The 11380-nt window shown below is 41.2% G+C and overlaps 1 protein-coding gene across 1 annotated transcript; it reads left to right on the plus strand.

Annotated features, from left to right (window-relative positions):
• The first annotated feature begins 820 nt into the window (after positions 1–820).
• On the plus strand, positions 821–9187 carry LOC133958313 (neuronal acetylcholine receptor subunit beta-2-like). Its single transcript, XM_062393040.1, has 5 exons — positions 821–865; positions 1344–1453; positions 5348–6108; positions 6151–6338; positions 6771–9187. The coding sequence occupies exons 1-5, from the start codon at positions 839–841 to the stop codon at positions 6924–6926; spliced, it is 1242 nt and encodes a 413-aa protein (XP_062249024.1). The 5' UTR covers positions 821–838; the 3' UTR covers positions 6927–9187.
• Positions 9188–11380: the final 2193 nt, after the last annotated feature.

Here is an 11380-nt window from a genome sequence, read left to right on the forward strand (position 1 = left end):
GAGATGTGATTTATTCTCACACTCAGTGAATCAGATTACTAAATTTAAAATTCAAAGTCAAAAAGTTCTGAATAAACCAGCTGCTTTTCACCTCTGTTCAAATGTCCACTGAGGCTTTGGGCTTCATCCAACCGTGAGACACTCACTATTACACCCACCATTTATTCGATATCGGAGCCACTTTGACCTGTTCTCACTCAACAGAGCAAAACATGAGTCGATTAAAACATCATGAACCAGAACTGTGGAGCTGGAAAGGTCAACCCAAGGAGGCCGGCCTAATCCGAGGGTTATATATTTACGCAGAGACGGGTGACCACACATAATCAGATGCACAGCGACATAATGAGTTTAGAACCCTATTTTTTTTCTTCCCATGTTTTTCATTGTTGCTGTTGTTCTGGCGGAAGTTTGACATCTTGGTTGTTTTCAGCTGCCTTGTGTGCGGAGGTGGAGGAGCGGCTGGTGACTCACCTGTTGTCACCGGAGCGCTACAACAAGCTGATCAGACCAGCTGTCAACAACAGTCAGCAGGTCGCCATTTACATCCAAGTGTCTCTCGCCCAGCTGATCAATGTGGTGAGGAAACACATATTCACACACACACACAAACACACACACTGTCCTCGTCCTCAAACCAATGGGTCGGCGGTTCAATTCCAGTCTTCCCCATCAAGATGCTGAACAAGTAATGGCAATAACCGTAACTATAAAGTGCTTTGAGTAGTCATCAAGACTAAAAAGCTTATTTGAGAAATAAATGCTGCAGATCTACTTTTTGGACGTTAATAAACCATCTTTGTCTGTGTGTGTGTTTCAGAATGAGAGGGAGCAGATCATGACAACAAACTGTTGGCTCACTCAGGTTTGTGTCATTTATTTTTTTGCAAGTGTGTGTTTATGCGTGTGTTGTGTGAGGTCAGACCACGACAAGACAAAACATGTTTGCAGGAGAAATGTCCGTATTCTGCTTTTAACTCCACTTAGGAGACTCTGTCGTCCCCCCTGTCCATTATTGTTAAGCAATGTTATTCAAGAATTACTGGATGGATGCTTTGGAAAAGAACCCCAAAATCTGACATATTAAGGGAACTGATATATATGAATTTGTGAAATTTCGTTGAACCTGATTGAATATATATGAACTTAGCGGAGGTTTGTGCTCTACTGAGTACAGCTCTAGTTTTTAAATGAATTTCAAACAGGCAGTCAGGCAGAAACTGACTGTCCTTGAATTTGTTTGCATGTCATTTATATGCATGCATCTGTATTTGTGTGTCCTTGTGTTGTGTGGCTTTTGAATATATTCATATTTTTGGTTTGTCTGTGCATTTGGCCCTCAGTCATGGAATGACTACAGATTAATGTGGGACCCCGAAGAGTATGACGGCATCAAGAAAATACGTCTACCGTCACAAAACATCTGGCTGCCAGACATCGTCCTCTACAACAAGTACGTCTGCCTAGGGTTGCAAAACTCCGGGGAATATTCAAAGTTGGAAACTTTCCATGGGAATATACGGGAATATACGGGAATATACAGGAATTAACGGGAAATTTGGTGGATAATTTATACTAACTGTATTTACCTTGTCATATACAGACATAAATATAAACATTTGTTTTGTCATAGGCTGATTTGAGCCCTGAGGAAACTTTGGGCACTTGACTATATGCTTCTGGATCTGTGTCATTCTTAACATAGATCTTTGTAAAGTATTTGCAAATGTACACAGCCTTTCCTTTTACATTGGCCGGGGTGAAATGTCTCCGCATGAGATAGTGCATGTGGAATTGTTCTCAAGAATAAGATGAGAAAAAAGCTTGTTAAAAAAACCCTAATGCAATGCCAGAGATATAAATAATTGGAATCGTCTTTAAAAATATTTTACATTGATGGATAAATGTCTAGAAGGAGGCTAGAGGGACAGATGAACGATTCTCAATCAGCATGTTAATATATTTTCCCCAGCAATATTATCGAAACTTACCTGACTAGTTCTGCACACTACAGCAGGCCTCAATAGCCCTGCTGTAGTGTGCAGGATGATGGGAATTATCTGCACAAGGAATGGAGAAATGCACAGTGCAGGGTTGAAATTCAACATGCAGCGTGTACTGCATTCCATACAACTTTAAAATAGAGTTTTGAATTATGTTTTTATTGCTCTGCGTTTAATTTGCATATATGTTTTTTTTTTCAAAATTCCAGAGCTGAATATTCCCATGAAAAGTGTCCGGAAATTTACCGGAAATTTTTCCGCCCCTTTGCAAACCTACTTCTGCCTCATGACCCACACAATGAGTCTGTCTGTAAAACGATAAGTGATTAAAAGAACAGATCTGTAATGGTCACAAAAAGCCCAATTTACCTAAAATACTTAACCTTCTATCGTCTTATTCCTTTTGTCCTTTTACCTCACCTGTCTTAGCCCCTTGTCACCTCTTACAGAATAATGAATACAAGCATTACAATCTTGTTAACACGCTTGTTAACAGCTCATGATAATCACTGATCCTTTAAGGGACGAGAGTTGACAGATTTTGCAGAGAGAAAGTTGTGGAGAGACTGGAGTTCCTGCATATCGAGCGTGATTGATCCAAAGATTATTTTTACTTTGCGTGCACATCTAAACATCATCGTGTGGCTGTGATGGCTGCAAGGAAAAATCAATACAGGAGAATCTTGATAAGTTATTCATAAGTTACTCCATTTTCCACTGGAGAGTTTGCTGACAGACACAAAGGCCCCATCTCATCTGTCAATCTGCACTCAACTGTAGTTCATACACAAATCACTCACAGGAAGGATCTTCACTGTGTTTGAGTTTCACATTTGCAATGATTTTCTTCTGGTTGCTGATTCACATCTAGTAGGAAAACCAGTTGGCTCATCTGGTTAGCTCATCTGGTTAGCTCATCTGCTTAGCTCATCTGGTAAGCTCATCTGGTTAGCTCATTTGGTAAGCTCATCTGGTTAGCTCACCTTCCGGCCACAGGTTCGGCTATGACCAATGCTTCCCCCACTCTCTGTACCTAGAATTCTGTCCCATCAAAAAAAAAGAAAAAAAAGAAGCCAAAATGTCTTACCATAACCAATGGATGTTACTTTCTAAATAAAACTTGTTAGTTCCACTGGGATGTAAAATACATAGCTGAAATGCTATTCAACTTTGTCCCCTCGACAACACTGCGATCATAGCCGGCAAGTCTAACTGCCAAAAGAAAATCTGAGATGGAGCTTTTGTAAATTTCGCTCCAAAGTACTAGAACAGACTGCTGCTAGTTCAAAAAGCCAGTTCAATGAATGTCTTTGAAAGAAAACTTCAAACATTTCTCTTTGCTTCAGCCTTTTGATCTCACCACCAGATCACTTGAAAGCTGCCAGTCATCAGCAGATAATTTCAGTTTTCAAATTCCACGGTAATTGAGTCTTATCAAACTGCTGATGAAGACTATGTGATATCAATAATAAGATTGTCTACTAAAAAGACCTGTGTGTGAGAATGTTTTCTAAACTCTTGTGTCAAAGGTCAAGTGTATAATGTAACCCTGAGACTGAGGTGTTGCAACAGGCTTGTGTTCTGGTCATCATCAGTGTTACCTCACCCTTTAGGCCGGCCTTGTCGAGCACAGACTGCTGGTCAGCTAAAGACCATGTAAGTAGCATAAAGGCTCAAGAGGCATAATGATGGGAAATGATCAGCACTACTTCAGGCTCAGATCGCTGACCAGGTCAGGGGTTGCAGACCCACAGTGAGCAGGTGGGGGCCTCTGCATTTTTGATCGGACTGCATATTCACGGCAGCTCCAAAGCATTAGAGACTGAGTGTGATGGTTGGATTCCTGACCTGCTTTATAATTGATAGGCCACTTATCTATAATGCATCACCTGCAGCCTCGGCGAGATGAAGAAGAAAAAGTCAGGCTCAGCAGATTTGAGGTGGTGAGGGGGTGGGCAGTTGTTGCCATGTTGCTTGCATGTGTCCCGGGGCGAGCTCTTCTCCTGAGACAACAAAAGACGTCCTGTAGCTCTCAGCTCACACAGAGCTGTTGCATGTGCCACGTCACCGGCAGACACATGGTGACAGACAAGAAATCATTTTCTCAGCACGCCATCAGTGAGTGGAGTAAATTAATTACTCAAGTCAACTCAGCTGTTTGCCTCCAGATGTTGCTGCGGGACAGACTCCATAATGTTCATGCTTCAGCTTCACTGCCTCATTCATCGGCTGCATGGCTGACAAGTGATGCTCAATTGAATGAATGCACATGTGTTGTGTTGCAATTATGATCTTCAGTTTTCTCACTATTAGTTGACGTTCAGCCTATAACTGCACTATAAGACCAAAGGGTACGTTTTACATCCTGCGAGGGCGAAATCATGAAGTAAGATCCGGTAAGTCTTTAATAGAAGCACTAGTTTAAAGTATCGTCAGATGCCAAAACACTCCACTGTTTTTTTTATTATTAGGAGGAAGCTCAACCAGGATTTTGGGAATGCTCTTCAGTGGCCAATGCAACGCTTGACCACATGATGTAATGTTGCAATAGACTCAATGCACATGTGTACTTATGCATGGTTACATTTTTTGTTGTTTCAAAGGTAACGTACATTTTCCAGAATAGCAAGTTTAAGAACATACAGAGTATTCTACTAGACTATTGGATGATAACATGGCGTCCCACTCTTGTAGCTTATTATACCCCTTAAAACTCTTTGTTCTTCAGTTAACTTTTCAAATGTTTGTCATGAAAAATGTCCCCTCATGGCTTTAAAATGCCTTGAATGTAACACTAAACACCTTGAACAGGCTGATATGACCATGTCTCCCCAACCTCACAGCTCACCTGCAAGTGAGGAGCCTTTCCCCAACTACTGAGCCCCGCCCACAAGTTGACAGGATTGTTTTTTTAGTTTTGTTTCATCACAAACTCTGTGTTACGTTGGAAATACAAGGACCTGCGTTGACAATTTATTTTGGATGAAAATACCAATTAAGGTCTTTTCTTGTTTGTTTCTCAATGCATTGGTTGATGTTGATGCATCAATGCACCTTAAATGTCAGTATGACAACGTGGGCCATTTGCTTTTATTGTCTCTTATGTATATCATAAGCTTAAAAATGTAAACAGGAGGAGCAGTTCTACTCCATCCTTCTCATCATTACATTTTAGGTTTATGTCATTTTAATATGTTTGTATGTATGCTTTAAAGGACTACAAAATAGATACAATTCACTTTAATAATAATAATTATCCTTCCAGCAGTCTGTTTTGAGTGCTTTGACTTGACCTTTACCTTTGTCCCTTCTTGTACGTGTTTCCCACTTTTTCCTTCCTTCAGTGCCGATGGGACCTATGAAGTCTCCTTCTACTCTAATGCTGTGGTTTCCAACAACGGTGAGGTAGCCTGGCTTCCACCAGCCATCTACAAGTCTGCTTGTAAAATTGAAGTCCGTGACTTCCCCTTCGACCAGCAGAACTGCACCCTTAAGTTTCGCTCTTGGACCTACGACCACACGGAGATCGACCTCATCCTTCTCAGTGACTTTGCCTCACGTGACGACTTCAAACCCAGTGGCGAGTGGGATATTGTTTCATTGCCCGGACGAAAGAATGAAGACCCTAATGATATCAGGTACCTGGACATTACCTATGACTTTATTATAAAGAGAAAACCTCTGTTCTACACCATCAACCTGATCATTCCCTGCATCCTGATAACATCCCTGGCCATTCTGGTGTTCTACCTCCCGTCAGACTGTGGTGAGAAGATGACTCTCTGTATCTCTGTCCTTCTGGCCCTCACTGTGTTTTTACTCCTGATCTCAAAGATTGTACCACCTACGTCTTTAGCAGTGCCTCTTATCGGGAAGTACCTAATGTTTTCGATGGTGCTGGTCACCTTCTCCATTGTAACCAGCGTTTGCGTGCTCAATGTACACCACCGGGCCCCCAGTACGCACACCATGCCTCCCTGGGTCAAGCGTATCTTCTTATACCGGCTCCCCACTTACCTCTTCATGCGGAGACCTGGTAGCTCCAACATTCGCGAGAAGTTCCGGAAAAAACACCAGCAGAGATCATACTCTGACCAGAAAATGCGTGGAGCAGATGGAGGGATGGGAAGCACCTTGGGAATGGCAGATTCCTCCTCGTCCTTCTTTGTCAATGAGGATTCAGCCAAACACTACGGCTGGAAGGTCAGCGACTTGTCAGAGAACACAGAGTTCAGAAAGAGGCTGACTCTCAAGTCTAACATTGATGTGGAGGATGCAGTGGATGGAGTGAGATACATCGCTGAGAAGATGAAGAGCGAGGATGATGATGAAGGGGTAGGGTGTTTGGAAGAAAAGTGTCTGCGTATGTGTGTGTGCGTGTGATAATGGCAATTGCATAGATAGTAATTACACGGTGACCCCCCGACTTTTCCTGAAGTGCTACGATAAGGGGGACATTTATGGCTCCAAGTAAAATGCTTTAATAACTATGGAACCGATTAAGATGAATTAGTACAGACAATACCATCACTCTTTGGAAGAATTGTAACAACTTTGATGATCTCTCATCTTTTTTTAAATTTCAATTTGCCAACTATGTTCTTTTTTATTACAATAAACCTGCCAAACTAATGATAATTTCCACATCTTCAGCTGAACTGTCCAGTGAGGGCTGATTACTAATTAACTCATTAAATCCTTGTAATGTTGTGTTGGCCGTGTCAACAGTGGAAATATGTATTGTGTAACTTCCCTTTGTCTCTGCAGATCATTGAAGACTGGAAGTACGTGGCCATGGTGATCGATCGTCTCTTCCTGTGGATCTTTGTGTGTGTGTGCGTGGTCGGGACGTTAGGCCTCTTCATGCAGCCTCTGTTCCAGAGTTACAACATCCCCATCGTTGATGAAGTGGACCATAAATGAAACTTTAGATCCCAACATGACCCGGACATGTACTTTGAGTCCCCCTCCCCTGCCCCCACCCCTTGAAACAGAACTCTGATAACATTTTAACACAAACTCACAAATCCGCCTCACATGCCACCTCTCACTGGAAAATGATAATGATGCACTTTATCCCTCAACCACCACCTACTCTCCTCCAGACCTCCATCCCTTGCCCCATTCATCCTGCATCATCAGGACTCAGCTGTCATTCACAGAGCAACTATATCTTTTTATTTCAGATAACTTAAAGGATCATTCTGTTTCATAACCAACATATTTTCCTAGTTTGGGCCATTGTTCAGTGGACATAATCATGATCTCAAGTTAAAATAAACCAGAATTATCTTTGAATTCAAAATGTGAGGTGAAACCACCTTTCAGCCATGATGCTGTTGCTTGGGGGATAAATATGTATATCAGCCTTTTCCAGTGTCACCCCTGTCACATATCAGAGTGTTATCTTTCCAACACCAACTCGGGATTTTTTTTCCTGTTTAGAACAGACTTGTTTTGCAATTTTGTCCTGAACCATCTCTCTGTATCTAAATCAAATGGCCCCACAGGACACTATTGCACCAGCATGCATACAACACTGTTTACTTGTTATAATTTCTGTATTTGAACTTGGAGGGAAAACGCCCAAAGACGGACAAAGCCTCAGAGAGCCTCTGCAGATAAGGGCCTCTCATCAAGGAGCATCAAGAGTTCCTACTATGTACCGTCCATAGAAGGTCAACTCTAATTTCCCTTTCCCTAAAGCACACATGCTGTATGAATTTCTTATATTTGCCTTGAAAATTAGGACACAATACAGCAAACTGTTGGACTGTTTACACCTTTCTTTCAGCCCGGTGAGACAAACTGTTCGAATCCATGTCAAAGTGTTGATGTGTGTAAAATGGAGGGGGGTTATTACAATGTAGAGATTAACAATACAAAACTAAAAACCAATGGCCATAAGGCTGTTGTTGCTCACAATGCCTTTTGGGATACAGGTACAGTATCTGCTCGAGTCATCAAAGCCATGCTCGTCAGTAATCCATCACTAAGGAAACCAGCAGCAATAATATTGTACAGTATTTTCTACACTGATCGTGAGCAAATTAACCAACGGGTCTGACTCTTCACTTGCTCTGTCTTCATCATACTGTACTTGCTATTATCGCAGTCCGTTATCAGAAACATTACTTGAATCTGTGCTCTTTGATTATTTGTACTATAACTGGTCTACGGAGCGGCGAAGGGTACATGGGCAAAAAAAAAAAAAATGTTTCCCCCAGCAATCTACTCGGGTGGAATTACTAATTACTAATAATGAAAAATCTTCAAAACAATGCTAAATCATATTTTTCTAAAATGTGTGTGCATGCAATACTTTCTGGAAGAAAACTTTAATATATTTTTTTATGCCCATGTTTCCTTAGGGGCTCTGTACTGGTCACCATCATAACGCACTTGCTGTCAATGCTTCCAATTTTAGCCAAGGAAAAGGTGAACTAATCCAGCAGCATTTTTTTTTTTTTTTAGGAAATTCATCTAAGCATAATTTTGTTTCCTCAAACTGGCCAATAATGTTGTGTGACTTGTTGACTTTTGTCTGTCCTGACAGTATATAAGGATGGACAGCATGACTCCCCAAGTGAAGTCAAACTCTCAATCCAATCCAACTGGTGGCTTAGGTGCAATATAAGTCATAACCCTGCCCCCCTCTCATCCATGTTAGTGGGCGGGACATGGACCAAACCGTTTCTCAAAGAAGGTTTCTGTCATTTTAGGCAGTTCTTGTGATGTTTGTTCAAGTGTTCATGTTTCCACTAAGTCTGGTTTTAATTAGTTAGTTGATGCTATAATGGGGTCAAACATCAGGATTGACAGCTGAGCCTTACTCACGATTGGTGGAGCACGTGTATCGGTGGGACCTCTACCGCGGCTCCATCCCCTAATTACTACTGTGCAGACTCTGGCTCCAAGTAGTGCCAGATGGCTGCGTTCCTGTCCAGCATTCGTATCTGGGAATGTTTGGCTTCATTTCTGCATTGTGTAAACATGTCATCCATCTTTATATGCAGTCTTTGGTCTTGACAAAAAATACAAAGAATTACAAGAAGGAACTGTGATGGTATGTGATGTCTTACTATCTAGATCAATAAAGGGAAATGAAAGCAACATGCAAACCTGATGAATCTCACAGTATTAGTTTGTTAGAGGTTACAGCTTATTAATTGTAGCATTATCCATAATGGTAATAATTAAAGTTGCTAATGAGAGAAAATCTGAGATTTGGAAAAAAAATCTCCAACAATAGCTGCATCTAAGGTTTTATATTTGTAGTTTATTATCCCAAATATCCAAATAAATTGGTATTTCTGATTCCATTCGTGTCCGAATGGATATTTAAAGTTCCCTGATTAGTTAGAACTCAGAAACTGCTGATGCCTCCAGCAAAGACTCTTCTCTGCCTCAGTTTTCCAGTAAACATCATTGTACACACACACAAACACACACACACACACACTCAAATATTGACTTAATCCTATAATATAGTGACAGCCACTGAGTTGGAGTGAGGTTCAGCAATTACCGCTCTGTGCCCCCACCCTCCCCTACTTTGACTCATATATTAGATACTTGACATCTGCATCAATTTCTATTAAGAGAGAGACTGCCGGAGGTTGTGGAGGGTCAGAGGGGTGATGGGATGTTTTTGTTGGTTCGTTGGAAGTTCCGGAGAGTCGGATTATTGATTTTTATAATTTCTAAAACCTCACAAAATGTTTCTATTATTTTTCTGTTGCATTCGTAAGTGTCATGGATGATTGGGTCAGATAATTATTTTTGAATCAGGCTTTTTGGCGCACATCAACTCAAAATTAATTAAGGAATAATTCATTAAATTTGGATTTTTTTTTAAAACTTAAACATTTTCGTACAATATTCGCGCTTAAGTTACAACTGCAGTTCCCTGTGTTACAGATCCTGTATCTGCTGTAGCTGTCAGCTATGAGAAGCCTCAATGTGTCAAGTGTCTCAGACTGATGTCTCTGTCCATCTGTCCTCTGAGGTTTCTATGGAGGCTGAAATGTCCCACAAAGAGCTTTAACGGAAAAACGAAAAAAACTGAGAAAGAGCTGCAACAAACAACTGTATTATAGGTCGACTGTTAGTTTGAAGAATTTACTGAAATTAATCATTGTTTAACCATTATATCAATCTGCCTGGCTGCTCACTGTAGATTCCCTCAGCTGCCAACCCAAGTGACACTTAAATACAATAACATTGTCTTTATACCGATTCATAGGCACGACCTCCACAAATCGAGTGCCAGTGGAGGAGTGCACGACCAGGCCTGTTCTCCTAGAGTCAAGAGGGTGGAGGGAGAGGGACAGATAGAAAGCGATATGATAGAGAGAGCCAGGGATGATGATCGGTCATAAACAAGAGACACAGGCTTCTGCAGTCTGTTGAGCCAGAGCCGACATTACAGGCCGCTTCATTCTGTAGTCGCAGATCAATATTAATTTATTCTTCTCTGCAAGACAAACCTCAAGTACATGTAGACATAAGTGTGTTAGAACACGCACAGACGGTCAGAGGCTGGCAACTCTATGCAATAGAAATACGTATTTAACTTTCCCATATGATTGTGTGGAGAAAAATGAAACATTTTATGAGGTTGCCTTTTTAACTGCATTTAACTGTTTTTATTTGGATCTTGTTTTTGAACCTCAGAAAGAAGAGAAGCTTTGTCTTTGAAGGAACTCCATTTCTGAAGAAATTTCTGAGAATATCAACTACATTTTAAGAATATTAAGACATTCACAGTAGGCAAAGGTTATTCATATACATACACACACATGAACTTTTAATCTCGTCTGCACTGACACAACATCCATTATTTTATATTCTACTCTATTCTGTGAACCTGCTGTAGGCGGACGCAGCATGGTGAGTGTCAGCAGTTTCATTTGTTTCTTGTAGTCGGCCGCCTCCCTCCATCACCTCCATTATCCCCAACAGGACATAACGATTTATACCTTTAGGATTTATACCTGCCATTGCAGCTCTGTGGTCGATATTTATGAACTAAATTACTGCGTCACAGCATGTGTGGCCTGCAGTTGAGTCAGGGGGGGCCATCAATCCTCCGCTCTGAGCTGAGGGGACAGACACGAAGCTGTGGTGATGGCACTTTACAGGGTTTTAAACTGGGCTCAGGGGGAAGCTCGGTGTAACGTCCCTGCTGGAACAATAAATATCTCCTCCACTTGGCTGATGGATCAGTGCACCTGCTACTGCTGACTAGTGGTCGAAAGGGACACTGCAGAGTTCAGCAAGAAAAGAGGAGGTATAAGTTCTGTCATTGGATAATTACTTATTTATTTAAAGATTAAATAATTATAGAATAATATTAGTAGTTTGCTTTGGATTCA

Source organism: Platichthys flesus, chromosome 8 (assembly GCF_949316205.1).
Source record: "Platichthys flesus chromosome 8, fPlaFle2.1, whole genome shotgun sequence".
Lineage (NCBI taxonomy): Eukaryota > Metazoa > Chordata > Actinopteri > Pleuronectiformes > Pleuronectidae > Platichthys > Platichthys flesus.

What these genes read in the sequence shown, in the direction of transcription:
- LOC133958313 (XM_062393040.1), top strand. Translation starts at nt 839, where the DNA reads ATGACAACAAACTGTTGGCTCACTCAG. An exon ending in ATACTCTGACCAGAAAATGC is followed by an intron (nt 6,109 to 6,150) that starts GTGGAGCAGATG and finishes TGGGAATGGCAG; the next exon opens with ATTCCTCCTCGTCCTTCTTT. An exon ending in GCGAGGATGATGATGAAGGG is followed by an intron (nt 6,339 to 6,770) that starts GTAGGGTGTTTG and finishes TTGTCTCTGCAG; the next exon opens with ATCATTGAAGACTGGAAGTA.